This window comes from Pleurodeles waltl, chromosome 9 (genome assembly GCF_031143425.1).
Source record: "Pleurodeles waltl isolate 20211129_DDA chromosome 9, aPleWal1.hap1.20221129, whole genome shotgun sequence".
Classification (NCBI taxonomy): Eukaryota; Metazoa; Chordata; class Amphibia; order Caudata; family Salamandridae; genus Pleurodeles; species Pleurodeles waltl.
The window spans coordinates 678,428,613-678,448,459 of NC_090448.1; the positions used below are offsets into that span (position 1 = coordinate 678,428,613).

The following is a 19,847-nucleotide window of genomic DNA, read 5'->3' on the forward strand; positions in this document are numbered from 1 at the left end:
TTTTTGCCAATGTTTGTGACAATGGTGAGGGCCCGGCAGTTCACAAAACAATACGTTTTACAAAAGCCATGTCAAAACAAGACACACATTGACAAAACCAAAAGACTGACCATCAATGTCAGAACGTTTGGCTTTGCCACTGTTTGTTTATTTTCGTATTTTCCTTAATCTTGTTGAAACTGGTCACACCAATTTTTTTTTTCTTTTTTTTCCCTGATGAATATGTTCTGGAGAAACTAGCGCACACATTTGACTAAATGATACTTCAAAGGAATGGTACCTGAAATGTCACAGTAATTTAGCCAAAAAAAAAAATTCCTAGTTGCATTTTTGTGAACATTATGTTATGTTATGTTATCTGACTTGTATAGCGCATAGCCACCCAAAGGCCTCCCAGCGCTTTAGCAGAACCTCTGAGTTATTTTCACAGAAGATCAGTATAGCCATGTTTTCAGCTGCCTCCTAAAAATTGGTTCCTGTTCTGTGAGCTGTATCGATAGGAGAAGGGAATTCCACATCTTTGTGCCTAGGTATGACAGGGACCTTCCTCCCCATCTAGCCTTTTTTACATGCAGAATTCCTTCCAAGGCTGCTGATGAAGACCTGAGATGTCTTGAAGGCTTATAGAAGGTAGCCAAAGAGCGCAGCTGTGGTGCATCTTTCTAATGTAAGGATCTATGTATATAACACAAAGCCATAACTTTTATTCGCTGCTCAACTGGGAGCCAATGCATGGTTGCATTTGCAGGTTTCACTGATTCGTGTTTCGGCATATTGAAGAGAAGCCCGGCGGCAGTGTTCTGTACCACTTGTAATCTCTTCTTCACGTACTTTGGAGACCCGAGGAAGAGGGCATTCCCATAGTCCAGGCGTGAGCTGATCAATGCCTGTACAATTAATCTCTGAGCCAGAAATGGGAGAACTGAGTATGCCAAAGCATGTGGCCGAGATTTTCCTAGCCTGTTGATCCATGTCTAACCATGGATCAAGCCAAATCCCAAGATTCTTAATATGTTCCTTGGATACTGGCAGCTCCCTCAAAGGGGACACAGCAGAAGGAGATGGCTTCAAAGGAGCTTGAGAACCCAAAAACATAATCTCTGTCTTGTCTGCATTGAGTTTGAGCTTGCAGTCTGACATTCAATTTGATATCGCCCATAGGCAGGGACCCAGCAAGGTGTCTAGAGAGTCATGGATTGAGGTCACCGAAAACGCCAGCTGCGTATCATCGGCATATGTTATCAAAGAAAGGCCAAAAAGGCTCCACTACCTTGGCCAGAGGCCGCATATAAATGTTAAACAATGAAGGGCTAAGAGAGGAGCCCTGAGGTAGCCCCCATTTACTATAGAACACTGTGAGTAGAAAGATCTATCCAGTACCTGAAATGAACGCGAGTTTAAAAACTCACTTAACCAACTTAACGCATTCCCTGTGACTCCTATCTCCTTCATCCTCTGAAGTAAGATCCCATGGTCTACCGTATCAAATGCGGTACTGAGATCCAGTAACACTACTGCTGAAGCCTGGCCATCATCTAGGCGTCGTCTCACCCCTTCCATTACTGCAATCAGAGCCGATTCGGTACTGTGCCGAGGTCTAAAGCCCATTTGGGAGGGATGTAAGATATCATTGTCCTCTAAATAGGAAGATAAGTGGCTATTCACATGCTTTTCTAATATTTTTGCTAAACTGGTAGCAAGGAGATGGGTCAATAATTAATTAAAATTGTAGGATCTAGATTGGGTTTCTTGAGGGGGGTTTAACAATTGCGTGTTTCCATTGGGAGGGGAAGCTCCCAGTCTCTAATGACAAATTGAGTAGCTCAGTTATGGTAGGAGCAATTATTGATGCTCCTAGGGTTAGGATCCGCGGAGGCGCCGGATCAAGAGGGGATCCTGATTTTACGGGTGCCCATGAGTCTTACAACACTTTCCAACAAGACAGGGGGAAGATCTGAGAACTTTACTGTATCATTAAGAGGCGGTATCTCTGTATTTATATGACTCCTGGGGTTGGCTTGAAATGCTGAATAGATGTCAGTAATTTTATTCTGAAAAAAAAGCCTAAATCATTACTGTGCTTATGGGAAGCTTCTACCCCTTCTACATATAGCTGAGGAGAGGCAATCTCTTTAAGTAGTTGAAAGATTACTTTAGGAGAATTAGCGTTCTGTTCAACTATTGACACATGATGGATTCTTTGGGCTGCTTTAATTTCCGAATGGAACATTATATTTTGAAAGCAAAGAATCATCAATCTTGCTTTCAAGCTTCTGCAAAAATTTGCATCTAATCCGAGAGCATTCCTGGAGATTTATACGTTGCCTCATATTGTTATATGTTGCACATGATGTTGCTGGGGCAACACAATACTTAAGTCAGATTTACAAGGCAATGCAAGGGCACCTAGCATTGCTAGGTAAATCTGAAGTAATGCAAGGCAGCGCAAGTTGCTGTCTTTAGTTACTCTGCCTTGGGAAAGCGTTCCATGTGTGGAGTGTGGGTGTTTCCACGCATCTCCTCATATATTTTGATGCATCCCCAGATTTACCAAGACTGGTAAACCTGGGAATGTGTCAAAATACTATGCCTTTCCTGGGGATGTGTTTGACTGCATGTATGGTTGTCGATACACATGCTTTGCATAAGTCCGCCATCTAGTGTTGGGCTCAGAGTGTTTTTTTTGTTATTTTTTTTATTATTTTATTTATTTCTTTTGTAAAAAGATAACCAGCAAATAAAACAAAGTTCCATTCACAGACAGTAAGTAGCCAGCGCAAGGTGTGAAGGCTCCTGTCAGAGATAACAACCATGATCAGTCAGCAGGAGAAGTAACAGGATAAGGCAGTCCTTTGTCGAAACATTATCATCCATTAATGCATTGGAAACTGAGAAACAAAGCAGAAAGGAAGAGTTGAAAGAAGGAAAAACAGAGAGGGAGGGGGATAAGAAGAAGCAGCGTTGCCGTCTGAACAGCCCCGGAAAGGGGACCGGATCATACCAATGCCTCCTAAGGAGGCCAAGCTCAGCAAAATGTTTTAAGGGGGAGGCATGAAAAGCTAATCATCTCCCTGGGCGCAAGCTGCAAGATAAGTTGTCAAGGGGGACCATATATCGCGCAGACGGGAGACCTCCAGCATCAATTCCCAAAATGTCACCAGCTGTTCCTGACAATATGCAGCATCCTTCAGCCATTCAGCACATCGGGGTGTCCGCCCCTGGCCCAAGCACATCGCCACCCTGCGCTTTGCAAGTAGCAACAACAATCCCACCAACCTTCTGGAAGTAGAGGGAACCTACCTTACATATCCCAGAAGCACCACCTCAGGGGTAATCTCATCAATCGCGCACAGCACCTAAGACCAGTATTCACGCAGCACCCTGCAGTCCCACGGCAAATGCAGAAAGCCCGCCTCCAGTGGTGAACAGCGTTCACAGCGAGCATTCACCTTTAAACTCATTTTTTTCAGTCGGCTGGGCGTATAATATAGACGCTGTAAAAAACTGATATGTATGAAGCGAAGTCTATAACTAAGGGAGAATGCACTCATCTGGGCACAACAATAACACCACTTCTCCCCTGAAATAGGCACACCTAACTGCGCCTCGGGGAGGTTCGGAGTGTTACAAGTTGTTTTTCTTCAAAGAATGTTTTCGCGTCACGGGATCAAGGGACACCCCCTCTCGCTGATAGTGCACACAGGCATCTAGTCCTTTGTTAGATTGTTTTCTGTCCGCTGTCTGGTTCGGATGTGTTTCCTCTTGCTCCGGTAGATCTTGGTTCGTTATCTTTCGGACTTTAATTTCTATCTTTCAATCAACAATGATATAGTTTTCGATCACGGATGTCGAACTTTTACTAATCGATCAGAATTTCATCATCTGGGTCGGTTTAACGCCCTTCGGGGCGTCCACGCCCTTCTTGGACCTGCTTCGTAGTCGGAGGATGCTAGGCTAATGGAATGTGCTCATTCAGATTCTGTCCTCAATGTCACTCCAAGTTTCTGTACACGGATCAACTCTTGGTGTGTAATTTGTGCCTGTCCCCAGAACATAAAGAGGAGACCTGCGATGCTTGTAGGTCCTGTGGATCCTAAAAGACCCGCTGGGGCCGAAGGGCACATCATTTGGAAATGGCGTCCAAGACAACAGACCACACTCCCAACATCTTCGGAGAAGGGCACACACAGGAAGATGTTGGACATCAAGCAGCACTTTTGATCCAAGACTCCGAGTCGGACCAAGTATCGGATATCAAGAGTCAGTCCATCCCAGCGTAAAAACACTTAAAAAGACTTCAGAATTGGTCATCGGTCCTCCACTGCCCTCAGGCCATGGTACAATCCGGAAAAATACATTTGGATGCCCCATCCTCCAGTTAGGCACCGAAATTCATTAAGACTAAAATGCCTTTGGCATTGACCAAGGAGGCAACCACATCCCAGTCTGTTTTGGGATCGAGTTGACCATTTGAATCAAACACTTCAGAGCCAAAGAAACAGATGATATCATCTACTTCACAGCCAACACTTTCGGCTTGGAAAAAGCATTCTGTACTGAAGATTTTGGAACCAAAAAGGATAGTTGGCAAACAATTTACAGTTTCCCCTGAGGAGATTTCTTCTGTAGAGCCTATCTTAGAAGTGATGGACGCTCAACAGTGAAGAATTCAAATACAGAAGGGAACAGGAAGAATCATGGCTTTTCCTCCTATCCCAATCAAAAAGAGACTTATATTCTAAGAAACATTGGATACTGCGCCTCCCCCTAAAAAAAGGCTCCAAAGAAAAAGACAAGGCTCCAAAACAGCCTCTGACTTTGCCACCACACTCTCCAGTACTTCCCTCTATTCCACCACCACAATCACCTACATCCTTTATTTACCCACAATTTTCTCCACAAGCAGCATCATCACCATCACCACATAGAGATGATTTAAGTGATGTTCCACACAATGTTGGTCCTTGGGATCTATACGATCCAGATCCCATTCTCCCTAATGACCCAGACCTTTATCCAGCAAGGCCTTCTCTCTCTCGAGGATACAGCTGCATATAATAACAGTAATTACAAAGGCAGCAGCATATCGTAATTTGCGCAGAGACCTAAAGACCCAATCAAAAAGGATTTCCTATTTGACACTTGTACTAACACACACAGAGTCGCAGTTTCTACCCATGCTACCTGGCATGCTCAGACATGCCACTGACATACTCAAAGAACCTGTTAGGGCAGGAATCATCACACCAAGGGTAGACAAGAAATACAAAGCTTCAACCTCTGATCCAACTTTTATAAAGGCACAACTACCACCTGACTCTGTAGTGGTAAGTGCAGCACGAAAGTGTGTTAACAGTCAGTCCATATGGGATGCTCTTTTTCCAGATAAGGAGAGCAAAAAACTAGACACAGTGGGCAAAAGAGTGGCTGCTCAAGCTGCTAACCATTGGAGGATTGCAAATTCTCAAGCACTCCTGGCACGGTATGACAGGGCCCACTGGGACAAAATGGAAGATTTATTACAATATCTTCCACAGGAACACCAAAAGAGGAAAGGAGATAGTTGCAGAAAGACAGTCCATTTCCAATAACTCAATCAGGTGTGCCATTGACATGTCTGGTTGAAGTTTTCAGGATTTAAGCCAGAAATACAATAATATGCCTTTTGACAAGGAGCATTTATGTGGACCCGAGGTAGACACCACGATTGAAAAATTAAAGAAAGACTCAAACATCTGATGCCATTGGGGCCTTATTAACTACATCCTCCAGGGGTACTTTTGTTTCGTAGGCCACCATTTAGGGGTGGTTTCAAACCATCAGCCACCAAACCTTCCACTGCACAAAATAAGCAAGGAACACATTTTTACACCAAGGGTTCCTTTTGAGGATCCTATAGAGGCACAAACAATAGAGGTAGAGCATCCCCCTTTAGAGGACCTCCCTCTAATACAAAACAGTAATTGTTTACAAATTCCCACAGTACATACATCTCCAGTGTGAGGAAGATTGGCAGATTTTTATCCCCAGGGGATCCAATATCACCACAGGCCAATGGGTTTTATCTATGATCAAACATGGTTATTGTCTAGAACTCAATTCCACTCCACTAAATATGCCTCCTCATGCTCACACGCTTTCACAAGACCATCTCATTCTCTTAAAAGAGGAGGTACGGTCCCTTCTTCTCAAAGGCGCTATATAACCAATTCCCCTGCCTACTTTCAGAGCATTTCCATGTGGTCACTCTGCACGATGTTATTCCTCTGTTACAGCAAGGGTGATTACATGGCAACTTCAGATCTCAAAGATGCATATTTCCACTTTCCCATACATTCAGCACACCGCAAATATCTACGGTTTGTCATTGAGGGAAAACATTATCAATTCAAAGTCCTACCATTCGGGGTAAGAACTGCCCCAAGGGTATTCACAAAATGCTTAGCTGTAGTAGCTGCATTTCTCAGGAGGCAACACATCCACGTTTTCCCATACTTAAACGATTGGCCCATAAAAGCCAATACCATCCAGAAATGTCAGCAGCATACTCAGTACATCATAAATCTTCTACACACTTTGGGGTTTACAGTATACTATTGCAAATCCCATCTTCATCTTTCACAGATACAGCATAACCTGGGAGCGATTCTGAATACTCATTCAGCATTGGCATATCCAAACCCAATAAGGATTAAGGCTTTTCAAAATCTCATCGCTCAATTGCAACAAAATCATACTTGCACAGTAAAAGTAGTGATGCAACTATTGGGGATGATGGCCTCATGCATTGCCATCGTTCCCCATGCAAGGCTACACATGGATCCACTACAGCAATGCTTGCCTCATCAGTGGTCTCAGTCACAGGGTCATCTTCACGATCTAGTATTGTTGGACCCCCAGACTCACCGCTCTCTGCAATGGTGGAGTCCCACCAACCTCTCAAAAGACCTGCCCTTTTAGACCCTGGGCCTCAGATTACTCTCACAACAGATGCATCACAGATGGGTTGGGGAGCTCACTTCCTCAACCTTACAATACTAAGGAAATGAGATCCCATTCAACACACGTATCACATCAACTACTTGGAGTTGCTTGTATTCCCCTCTAGCGCTCAAAGCATTTTTGACACAAATCTCCCACAAGGTGGTATTAGTCCGTACAGACAACATGACAACTATGTATTATTTGCAGAAACATGGGGGGACACGTTCATCTCAATTGTCCATTCTGGCTCAGACAATTTGGAAGTCGGTGATTCACAATCACATTCAATTACTGGCAGAATAGCTCCCAATAGTGGACAACCAGTTTGCGGACCTATTAAGCAGGACACAGCAACAAGTCCACAAATGGGAAATTCACCCACAAGTACTTCACCAATACTTCCACCCGGAAAAATAGATCTCTTTGCCACTGTAGAAAACTCAAAATGCCAAAACTTGGCATCCAAATACCCACACCCTCAGTCCAATGGCAATGCTCTGTGGATGAATTGGTCAGGGATATTTGCTTGCGCTTTTCCGCCTCTGTCACTCATTCCATTTCTGGAACGCAAATTGAAACAAACGTCACTTACCATGATCCTTGTAGATACCACATGGGCATGTCAACCTTGGTACACAACACTATTGGATCTGTTTGTAGCTCCCCTTCACAAACTTCCCAACAGACCAGACCTTTTGACTCAAAAGAGAGAGGTCAAATCAGACATCCAGACCTCAAAACACTCAATCTTGCAATATAGCTCCTGAAGTCATAGAGTTTTGATATTTACAACTTCTTCCTGGATATATGGACATTCTTAAAAAGGCACACAGACCTACAACGAGACAGTGTTATGCTGCAAAATGGAAACGTTTTGTGCATTACTGTCAAGCTAAACAAGTTGATCGACTCAGAGCGTCAGTACAAGGCAATGGCCCTCATTATAACATTGGCGGTAACTGCTGCCTACCGCCACAGCAACGGCTGCCAACATACCATTGCTGTGGCTACCAGCCGCCAACCGCATTATGACCGTAGACGGAATACCGCCAGAAGGCTGGTGGTATTCTGTCGACGGTCATGGCGGCTGACGGCGATAATGATAAGATTCCATGATACAGCCGCGTCCCGTCTCCTGCTGGAGGACCCCCTGCTGTCAGATAAGTCGGGTTCTCCGACAGGAGACGGGGGTGTTTTGTGTGTGTGGGGGGTTGTGTGTGTCTGCTTTTGTATGCATGCATGCGGGTGTGAGTCGCATGGAATGCGTGTGTAATGAATGAATGTGGGTGTATGTTGTGTGTTGTGCATGCGTGTGTGATGCAATGTATGTTAGTGTGTTGGTATGTATGTATGCATGCGTGGTTGGGTGTGGGTATGCGTGTGTGTATGAGTGTGGAAGTGTGCACGTGTGGGTGTGTAAATGTGTGGGGGTGGGGAGGGGGAGGAGGACTCTAGGGAGTGGGGCGGGGTAGATCCCAATCAGTGAAGGAATTCCCTGGCACTGATAGTGCCTACCACCATGGTTTTCGTGGTGCTAGGATTGCTGTGAAAACCATGGCAGTAGGTGGGGTCATAATCCCGAGGTTGGGATTGTAACGGCCGGCGGGCTGGAGACTTCGGTTACTACCCTGGTGGTCGGAATGGTACATTGGCGGTTTGGCTCAAGCCAAACTGCCAATGTCATAATTTGCTGAAAGGTACCACCAGCCTGTTGGCAGTACCTTTCACCAATATACCGCCAACTGCCAGGGTCATAATGGCTCCCATTGTTTGTTTTTTGCTACATTTACAAAAGTCAAATTTAGCATACTCCTCTATTAGACTTCATTTAGCAGCCATAGCTGCTTACCTTCCAGACAACATATTTCTTTGTTCAGAATTCCTGTTGTTAAAGCATTTATGGAAGGACTTAAGAGGGTTATTCCAACCAGGGTTCCTCCAGCTCCATTATGGTACATTGTTCTTACCAGACCTTTGGGTCCACCATTTGAACCCATGCATGCCTGTTCTCTGAAATTTCTTTCATGGAAAGTTGCCTTCTTAGTAGCTGTAACTTCACTAAGACGTGTCAGTGAAATACACGTGTTCACTTTAGAGGAACCCTTTTCCCAAGTACATAAAGATAAAGTAGTTCTTAGGACAAACCTAAACTTTTTACCTAAAGTAGTTTTACCATTTCATATTAATCAATCATTTGAGTTACCTGTAGTTTTCCCACAATCAGACCCAGTTCCTGAAAGAGCTCTGCATACACTAGACATCAAACGAGCTCTTATGTGTTACATTGACAGGACAAAACGTTTTAGAAAATCAAAACAACTTTTTGTAGCTTTTTCAATGACTCACAGAGGTAATCTGATCTTAAAGAATGGTTTAGCTAGATGGATAGTCACCCTTATTCAAACTCATCTCAAAGCTAAAATACAATTACTAATAACTCCTAAAGCACACTCTACCAGGAAGAAATTGGCCTTTTTAGGAAATATTCCAATAGCAGATATCTGCAAAGCAGATACTTGATCTACACCTCACACATGTACTTAACACTATTGTGTAGATGTTTTAGCATGCCAACAGGCAAATGCTTGGGCAAGCAGTCCTCAGGACACTTTTGCAAGCTACTCCAACTCCTACAGGCTAGCCACTGCTTATTTGGAGGGGACTGCTTTACAGTCTGTGCAAAGCATGTGTATCTACAGCCACACATGCAATTGAACATAAAATATTACTTACCCAGTAGACATCTGTTCATGGCATGTAGTGCTGTAGATTCACATGCACCCTCCCTCCTCCCCGGTAGCTTGTAGTCGTAGTATAATATATTGTAAATATGTATATACATTGCATGGACATCTCTTTTTACATTTACTATCTACCTATATATACACTCTTTACCTCACCTGCCTGCGGAAAAACTATTTAACAATTGATGCCCATGCACACTATCACCGAGAGGAGGAGTCACTCGATCTTGTGACTCAAAAACATTCTTCAAAGAAAAACAACTTGTAACACTCCGAGCACAACACTAGATGGTGGACTTATGCAAAGCATGTTAATCCCCAGCACTACATGCCACAAACAGATGTATACTGGGTAAGTAATATTTTCCTTATTTCTCCTCATTTATCCCTGTTACTAAGTGTGCAGCATTCTGCAGCACACTTAAAAAGAGGAAAATGCCATTAAGAATTGTGTGTGCCATGGTGCAAGGGTGCCACCATTGGCGCTATACAACAGAAGTGTGTGTAGAGAGCAGAATGTGCCATATATTGCTAAATATGGCACATTTGTGGCTTCTCCTTATCACGCAGAGCAACAAGTTGCCTTCCTGTGCTGCGTGGTTTATTGATACATCTGGCCCGTGGGTGTCTTCTGGGCAATGAAAGCCTGGATGTGATGTTAGAGTTGCCTGGCAGTTAAGGCATTGGAAAGTGTAATATGTTCCCTCTCTTGTGAATATTCAGAGATCTGTCTCTGATTGGTCATAAATGTATCCTAGGACTTGTCACATACCTCCATTTAGGAAGGAGGAGAATGTTTTCTGTGTGTGTCAGTTTTTCTTCTGTAAATAAAGCAAATGTTGGGTAGTCAGGCTAGCTAAGTACTTTGGGCCTGATTACAACTTTGGAGGACGGTGTTAATCCGTCCCAAATGTGACGGAAATACCACCTACCGTATTACGAGTCCATTATATCCTATGGAACTCGTAATACGGTGGGCAGGATATCCGTCACATTTGGGACGGATTAACACCGTCCTCCAGAGTTGTAATCAGGCCCTTTGTCTCCTAGTAGTATTCGAAAAGTAATTTAGTTCTTAACTAACAGTTTACACTTTAATATTCAGAAGAGAGGTATAAAGTAACAAAACCTTGTTTGCTGTCTCGGGTAGCTCATTACATCTGGGAATGTATCATCAAAGATGGAGTTAATAGTACTTCACCTATCATCACAAAAACCATAAAGTGAGTAGCCTGAGCGAACATGCTCAACACCTCTCCTTGATTACTTAGTTCTAAATAGTCTGAGGATGTCTGGAATTGAAGATATACTTTGTTCTTCTCTATTTAAGTACATTACAATGGTCACTTTGGGCTTTAGGCCTTCCAGGGTCATACCTATCCAGAGTGAGCGGTTACCACCACTGGACTTCCCCCAAAGCTTGGGACCACTGAGTTGTCACTCACTATTATAGTGATCTTACACAGAGCCAAGGCATAGGGCATTGGGTGCATTTAGGGAGCCATCATTGACAGTAACATTATTACATTTCTCTCTACTAGAGACTCGGACTTACGGTAAAGGAGAACTGTATTTTTGAAATCTCTGCAGTCAGTGCCACTACTGTCATGGGGTTAATATCTACTCCCAGAAATGTATTCTCTTTAGTAGGGGTAGGATACGACTTTTGCTGACTCTGAAGCTGGCAGTTAATTGACCCGGTTTGTGCGGTTTGACAGTGGAAACCAACTCCCTTTCACTACTCAGCTATCCTAGCAGAGAGAGACATGTATGGATTCCTACCTTAAATTTACTGCCGCCACTGACAAACATTTTGGTGATTGTTTTTGACACAGATTTTACTCTGTGTGATAACACAAGGAATAAATAAGGTTGCTTCCTACCACCAAGCAAAGGTACTTACAGTGCTTTTGTTGCACAGGAACATAAACATTGATTGTTGCTAGAATGTCACATTCTTTTAATAATACGATGACATGTAACAGAGTAGTCATTTATCAGCCTTCTTAAACATTACTACATTTTGCTTCACAGTTTTCTGATTTACTGGTTATTTTTAGGCAGAAACAGTATCAGTACCCATCGATCTCAGATTATGTATTCTATTATTGTGCGAATACAAATCAGTTGGCCCCTGAGGTGAGGATTGTATTCAAAGGGACTAAATATGTTGTTGCTTGCTAACAGGGCTGGAGGTTCCGAGGCTCAGTCCACTTCCATTACCTTTCCCACAGAATAGGTGGTCTTGGCCTGTTGGTTGTTGTAGTGCCAATTTCGAAGGACCTTACCATAGCCTTCTTGTGCCATCTGCTGATGTTCTTGTTTGGCAGGTGGCCCTACTGCTATGGCTTACAGTTGATTGGTTCCACACTTTGAAACGCTGTGCTTCATTGGAGGGTTTGTTTGGCTTCATCATGTAATTGAATTGTTTAATGTTTTCCAACATTTACAACATTGATGTGTGCATCAGGAAGAAAGTCAGAAATGCCTGGCACTCGAAGACCTAACCATTATTGAAGAGCCTGTTGGTCATAACAGCTCATCTGATTGAGTTTTTAAACTTGTATTCTAAATTAATCGCAGTTCCTGAAATCCTACAGTGGCATACTTTGGGCCCTCCTTCAGCAAAAAGTGCATGAGGTATCAATATCCTCTAACAGATGGTGCCAACATTTATTGAGCAGAGCTGTAGAATTGGCAATATACTTTTGCTTGGTTAGGGCACCTAACTCTTTAAACCCCTTTGTTGGGATGTAACTGTCTCCTGCAAGATATACTCATGTGTGACCGTGCCCTGAGTGGCAGACTTGTTGTGCATCTGGTATCCTGCCTTTTACTTTAGCTCTGGTATCACACCAGTCTAATGTGTGCTTAGAGGCCAAGGCCTGTCCTTGATTGTGCAAACCTGATCTGTGCCATGGAGGGGGGCACCAATTGTGTCCCCCATAGTGGACAGAGAGGACTACTCACATTGTCCTGGGTTTATCACTTAAAGCCCTGATCGCAAAGTAGTATGTTTTTATCTCTGTCCATGAGAGTGTGGCCTGCTGACATTTTGTTAAAATTATACCATTATAGGAAGCCCAGAATCTTGTGCGGACATCCTTTATGTATGTATACTATGCGTGTAGTACTAGAAGTGTTTTTGAGTGTCTCTGAATACAAAACCAGTTGAATTATTTTTGGATGCCCACGTTTTGACATGGAACTAGATGGAGGAAGGAGAGCCTTCCCCAAGCTGTGAACATGCATTGCCTGCATTTTTGTGGCTGGATGGTGGAGATCCAGAAACTGAAGTGAGGAGGATGGAGACAGCACTAGGGACACACGTTTTTAGGTCAGGCTTGCCCTTTTGTCTTTCCCTGATTACTATTTCAGATAGGCTGATAGCCAGGTGCAGAAACTTAAGTCTTCATCGTGCCTGCATTATGGGTGTTCCAGTTTGGAGACAGCCCTATTGCTGTTAGAAGCATCACTCCACACTAGGACTGTGCCTGAAGAGCAGCCTGAGAAGGACATTTAAAGAGAACTTGCGCAATCCAGTTCTGAAGTTTGAGAAAGTGGATCCACCTGAGTTACATATGCACACCACACATGTACTTGGCATACATGTAGGATGTACCCTCACAGTTCCTGGCATTCACGTAACGGCAAAATGTTACACAAAAGGGAATTAAGAGGAGATGGGTTGAAGATGGTAATGCGCTGTGATGTAGTACTCATTAAAAAGGTGACTCTTCGGTGCATTCATAAATTGGAGCAGTGTTGTCCAGATAGAGATGTTTCAGACCCTGTGTGCATGGGTGGAAAAGGCTTGTAGTCTTGTTTTTTTTCTTTTTTACGCTTCTTAGTCTGCAATCTGATGGTGTCCTGTCTGAGGGAGGTGTGCTGAGATCTACTAAAATGGTGAGCTTGTCTGCAAGGTAAGTATGTGTGATGGTCGGGATAGCTTTGTAAATGACACAGCTGGTTTTGAAGATAGTGTGGACTGACAAAGGGAGCCAATGGAGTTCTACCAGGAAGAGGTGATATGACTGGATTTTTTCAGGCCCTGGATGCGAATTACTGCATCATGTAGGATACTCCTAAGGGGTGTCAGTGTGGCATCTGGATGGCCATGGAGTAGCTCATTACCACCATCCAGATACAAGAGTATGAGGGCTTGAACAGCATTTCTTAAATCCCTTTATGCAAGATATTGTTGGGCTTTCTATAGAAGAGAGGTGCTACCATCTTTGTGTTTTTTTTACATGTTCTTTGAGGGTGAGTTTGGTGACCACTATAAATCCAGTTGACTTGGCATTCATTGAAAGTTGAAGTTGGAAGCTGTATCTTCTTGAATATATTGTTGTGGTGTATTATAAGCTTTGGCCTATCAGGCAAAGTTTCAATAAAGTAAGCAACAGCCTTTTGTGGGTCAACAATATGGTCTAATCCTCCTTGGTTATGTAAAATTGTTTTCACCTGAAAAGCTACCCAAGGCTGTTACTACTTCTTGTTGTGGTCCAGAAGAAGGCACAAATTGCACACAGAGTGAGGATCTATTTGCCGATATTGATGGTGGCAGTGCAAGCCAGCAGTACCTTAAATGATGTTCTGTCTGACACTATTCTTAAAAACATGAAAGAATGCATATAGAAAATTCACTTGTGAGTCATTCTGTATGGCTTGAACCACCATCAGATAAGTATGCAGCACCCGTGACTTTGAAGTTTTCAGTTGCTATCCTTTCCTTCCGATGTCATCAGTGTCTTGTGGTTTGAAGTTAGTGTCTTCTGAAGTCCCCCATTGATCCAAAAAGCACAAATGCTTCCCAACCCAAATAGAATCCAAACCTGGTTGATCATGTGTACAAGTATTGGGCACATTTTTCACATTTCCCTTTAGTTCCATAAAATGCTAAATCAAGAGGGAATGTCATGCCATAACCATGTACTGCTTCCCAGTATTGCCCTTGGATTTGCTGCCCTGCTCAAGACAAGCATGCAAGAAAAAAATACTAAGGCTAATGAGTGAAATCGAGTGTTTTTGAGTTCTAGAGTATTAGGTTTTTAGAGGTTCTAGGAATGTGACATTTGAAATGAAGCTATTCAGATGCTCTACGTATCTGGTGAGTTAGGGTTGGAATGGAAGAACATCTGTTTTTTGGTTTTTGCACCAGGTTTCTAATGATCAGATCCTAGACACTTTGGGACAGAAAAACAGAAATCTGGTGACAAGAATGCTTTTCTTAATCTCCCTTACTCGTAATTGCAAATTACCGCCCTGCCATCCTTCATTTTTGCCAACTAGCCTACACAAGACAGAGACCAACCTTGTGCAAATTAGTCCAGTTGGACAATCCAGCCTGGAGTGCCAGGACACAGGCAATCCCAGGCTCTGTTTAGCCTTTTAGGCTTTGTCTGTGAAAGCAGCTTGTGTGTTCAGTTTCACAGAGAGCAAGGGACCTACATTTGGGTTTAACCATCACATTTGGGGCTTCTCATTTCCAAAAACAAAATTTGATGGATACAATGCTTGATTTAATCTCAGTCACTGATAATTACTCATGGTGCGTTTCAATCCATAGTTGTTAAACCCACTATGACACTCAAGATAAGCTATTTGCAACCCATTCTTGGTCCTGCTCCAAAAGGAACTGTTCATCCTAGCGTGCTAGGCCAGGTCCCTCCAGATGGATACACAAAGAATCCCATACTTTTCTTCATCATCAGCGAAGTGAAGCATGAGTCCCAAGCAACAATGAGTCCTTGTCAGTGGAGGTGTGATTGGATTGGGAAGTCAGAAAGATGAAGATAGTCTGTTTGTCACTGTTAGGGATCCATTAATAAAAGTTGTTCCCCTTGTTCATTTTTATTTGCACATTTTAGTACTTTTCGATTGAATTGGATAAAAACTGCTTGCACTTGGAGGACTGGTTTTACACATCATGAATTTCTTGTGTTTCTGTGTAGTGCAGAGCCTCTTCGTGTGACAGGTGAGTACACCACTTTCCTCCAGTCTTGCAAACTGAATGCAAGTCCCTCAGGTGATGGTGCTTCCATGCAGCCTAGAGCCATTCTTTACATAGAACTCAAGCAGGGCTTCATTTGTTTAAGAATAAAAGTCCAGGAGCCCAAGGTTTTTCTTAGGAGCCCATAGCCAGAATCACGAATTGCTGGGGTAGCCAAATACAAATAGTGCCCCTTCTTGATTTGACAGCATTCTTACTTTTACTGCCACCTTACTCTTCTTGTCTCTTTTTCTCGCATTAGCAGGTTGTTTTCAACTCTGCGTTCTTATAGCATAGGATTGATCACTAGGGCTATGTAACACATGTGCAATTAAGGTTTCAGCATTTCTGTTTGATTTTATGAAGCAACCTGTGCCTGCCTGTGGCTACTGATTTCTTATTTGTTGCTGTATATTTCAGGTTTCGAGTCTCTAGGTGTTCAACCCCTTCCTCCTCTGAACCAGTAGCAGGCCCAAAGGGGACCTAATCTGTCTGCCCACTTGGTCACATGACTGGACCTTCTCCTGAGCCGTCCCTCCTCCTCTATGCCTGCTCAGCCTTAGCCAGATAAAGAGTGGAGAGTTAAGGGACTCATTCTCTGGCATCTTACCTGTTTGGACATGTTGGGGTCTTGTGCCAAAATCTGTCTAGGACACTACTCTCTTCTTTTATCAAACAGTTCCCCTGCAAACCTATTGTTTTCTATCTTTTAGCCTCACAGTTGTCAAAGAATCACTGATAGTAGCACCCAGTCCTGTCTGTTACACTGATACCACTCCAAGTGGGCCATTACTTTGGTGTGTGCATAGCCTCTTTGTGTAACAGGTGAGTACACCACTTTCTTCCAGACTTGCAGACTGAATGCAAGTCCCTCAGGTGATGGTGCTACCATGCAGACTAGAGTCATTCTTTGCACAGATCCCCAAGCAGGGATTAATTTGTTTAAGAAAAAAGTCGATGAGCCCAAGGTTTTTTTTAGGATCCCAGAGCCAGAACCACCAAATGCTGGAGTAGCCAAATACAAATAGTACCCTGTCTTCATTTGACGGCATTCTTACTTTTACTGCAACCTTACTCTTCTTGTCTCTATTTCTCACATTAGCAGGTTGTTTTTCAACTCTCCTTTCTGCATTGGTCACTGGCTTCTAACATTTTACTTCCTTTTACCCTTTCTGTCTTTCTCTTTTGCTCTGAGTCAAACTCTGATGATGAAAAATAAATCTGGTTTCCAAAAACACGAGTGCCCTTGTTGAATACCTGCAAACACCTGCTTAACACAAGCCCTGGTCTCAAGTGTCACTCACTAATGCATTTAGTAGTCAAACCTTGGGTTCTGTTTGGTTTACAGGAGACTCCCATAGATGTTTTGCGTATTTCTGTGATGAGAACATAGATGTCTTGCAAATTCCAAGAGAGAAGTTATTGGACCTGGGGATCACCCTGGAGAGGGGAGTGATCATCACACAGTTTTGGCAATTATATGGTGTACTGCGGTGTGACAGTGCTGGTTGTGAAAATGCTGGTACAGTAACTAGAGGCAGTGTCTAATCTCATGGTGCTGTTAGGGGCTTGAGCTTGACCCTAATCTTTTAATAGTGTCACTTGCCTTTGTCTCATGAGCTTGACTGCAACTCCTATGTCTCACATTGTTTATTTTTCCCCATAGAACAACATCCCACCAAGTGTGATGACCAGACGGAATACATATGTGTGCACGGAACGCCCAGGCCTTGATCGGAACTCACTGTTACAGAATGGCAAGGAGAACAGGTACCATAGCTAATGGCTGCACAAATAAGCGAGAGCGTTTTCCTCTCATGGGCACCAGGGTAGATGTGACAAAGGCTGGAGATGAGTGCTTTGCCTTAGCCATATTGGTCATTGACGAATGAGGACATAAGGTGGATATTTGGTTTCTGTGGGCACTTGGGTGTGAGAATAGGGTAGGAGTAGATACTTTTGGAGGCCACTGTTAGCCAGAACAATCTGTGGGTTCTGGGACACCACAGTAACTTTGGGTTGGAATAATGAAGATAAAAATGGTGATTAAGATCTTTATGTTGTATGCAACTGAAAAGTGTAATTAAAAGACATGTCCTGCACAGTACACAGTGTGGTCTTGGTGAGCAAGTGCTTGTAGTCCATGGGCGCCAGGCATCATGGGGGAAGAGATGTAGAAAGAGGCTACTTGGGTCTCATAAACATTTTAAATGGTGGCATAGGTGTAAGAATGGAGACTTGGAGGATGAAATGGTACCATTGACAGTTGGAGGTTTTGTAAGGTGCAAGAAAATGCTTCATCTTCGTGATTAATGTGATTGCAGGTGTAGATTGCTGGAGTTCACCGGCCCTTGGTGATGCAGGCAGGTAGATGGGATGGTCTGGTTTAGAGGTGGTATACGATTACCTGCCTGCTTTCCAGTTTAGGCCAGTAGTGCCCTGTTCTGTTTCTCTATCCTTTCTTGGGATTTCTGAAAGTGTGCATCTGAGAATGTAGAGTGGCCTAAATAGAGGTGAAAAGCAGAGGTCAATGGTATCATGTAAATCCCATCTGAGTTCTGTAATGCTAGCAGGTAAAACTTGCATACCCATTACCAGACCCCTACTACCAATATCAACAGAGCTTATTACGTCCTAACTGATTTTATTAGGGGAGTTTTCCAGATATCCCGCGACAAGTGTGCAAGCATGATTAATTAAAGAAGACTGAGAGTTCGCTTATTATCCATCTTTTCCACATCACCGTTTCCACTGACCTAAACATAAGCATGCTTTCAGAGCTACCAAAATAGACAGGTTGCACATATTTCTTGTCCCAACCTTTCCTCGGTCCCATAACCCTAGTCAGGTGCAGTTCTTCCCAACCTACCATCTTACAGTGGGTGAAGGAGCATGAGGGAGTTGTCCTGAGGGTTGTTGATCTTTCTCGGCTCTGGGTAACTGGACACTACAATAAAGCGGAAGCTCACTCAGCAGTGCTGGTTTCCAATGAGTATGTGAGTGATTTGACATGCATACGGTGACTATGGCACAGGATTGATCACTAGGACTGTGTTACATGTGTGCATTTAAGGTTTCTGTGTTTCTGTTTGATTTTATGAAGCAACCTGTCCCTGCCTGTGGCTATTGATTGCTCATTTGCTGTTGTATATTTCGGGTTTCGAGTCTCAAGGTGTTCAGCCCCTTCCTCTGACGAACCAGTAGCAGGGCCAAAGGGGGCCTGTTCTGTATGCCCACTTGGTCACATGACTGGGCCTTCTCCTCAGCCGTTCCTCCTCCTTCCACTAACTGCTTATCATTAATATCCTCTATGCCTGCTCAGCCTTAGAGTGGAGAATTAAGGGACTTATCCTCCAGCATCTTACCTGTTTGGACATGTTGGGGCCTTGTGCCAGAATCTCAGTCTAGGACACTACTCTGGAGAAGTGGAGATGTGTGGCTCAATGGTTAGAGCGGCAGACCCTGATGCAGAGGTGTGGCCTGGGACCAGGGTTCAATTCCCGCCTCGGCGGGTCTTGGGCTCAATTTCCTCAGACCTGATAACTCTCGCGTCGGTGCCAATCTAATCATGGGGTCCCACTCTGTAACTCTGGGCAATAGCTTGCTTAATCTCCACAACGGCCCCAACAGCGCTAGGGATGCCTGGCTTCACCTTGGGGGTGCCCAGGAGTGGGCACTTCACAAGGAAAGCCAGGAAGGGTTCCATAGCGGTATGTGTAAAAGCGCCAAGATGCCCTCAGGGTAAAAGAGCGCTATACAAGTACGAAGTTTACAGTTTTACTCTCTTCTTTTATCAAATGGCTCTCCTGCAAACCCATTGTCTTCTCTCTTTTAGCTCCACAGTTTTCACAGAATCACTCCTAGTAGCACAAGTCCTGTCTGTTGCACCAACACCACTCCGGGTGGGCCATTACTTTGGTGTATGTTTTTATGTAGGCTGCACTACTTCTGCTTCTAGGTAGAACCAAGAGTCACTTAGCACTAGTTTTAAAGCTGTTGTCCTTGGGTTTGTCCATTAAGACTTGGATCTCATGGGCCCGTTACTGAGGTATCTGTTGATTTCTTTTGGGTTGCACCGTTGCTGCTTCTGTGTGGACCTTACACAAAATACATCAGAAGTGCCCTTT

The 19,847-nt window shown here is 43.7% G+C and overlaps 1 protein-coding gene across 2 annotated transcripts in view; it reads left to right on the forward strand.

Moving 5' to 3' along the window:
* The window catches only part of MARK4 (microtubule affinity regulating kinase 4), a 691,585-nt gene that overhangs the window by 556,226 nt on the left and 115,512 nt on the right, over positions 1-19,847 (forward strand). For both annotated transcript variants that reach the window (XM_069207758.1, XM_069207757.1), the window contains exon 14: positions 17,387-17,490. In XM_069207758.1, coding sequence (XP_069063859.1) covers positions 17,387-17,490 — 104 coding nt within the window. The remainder of the gene's footprint in view (positions 1-17,386; positions 17,491-19,847) is intronic.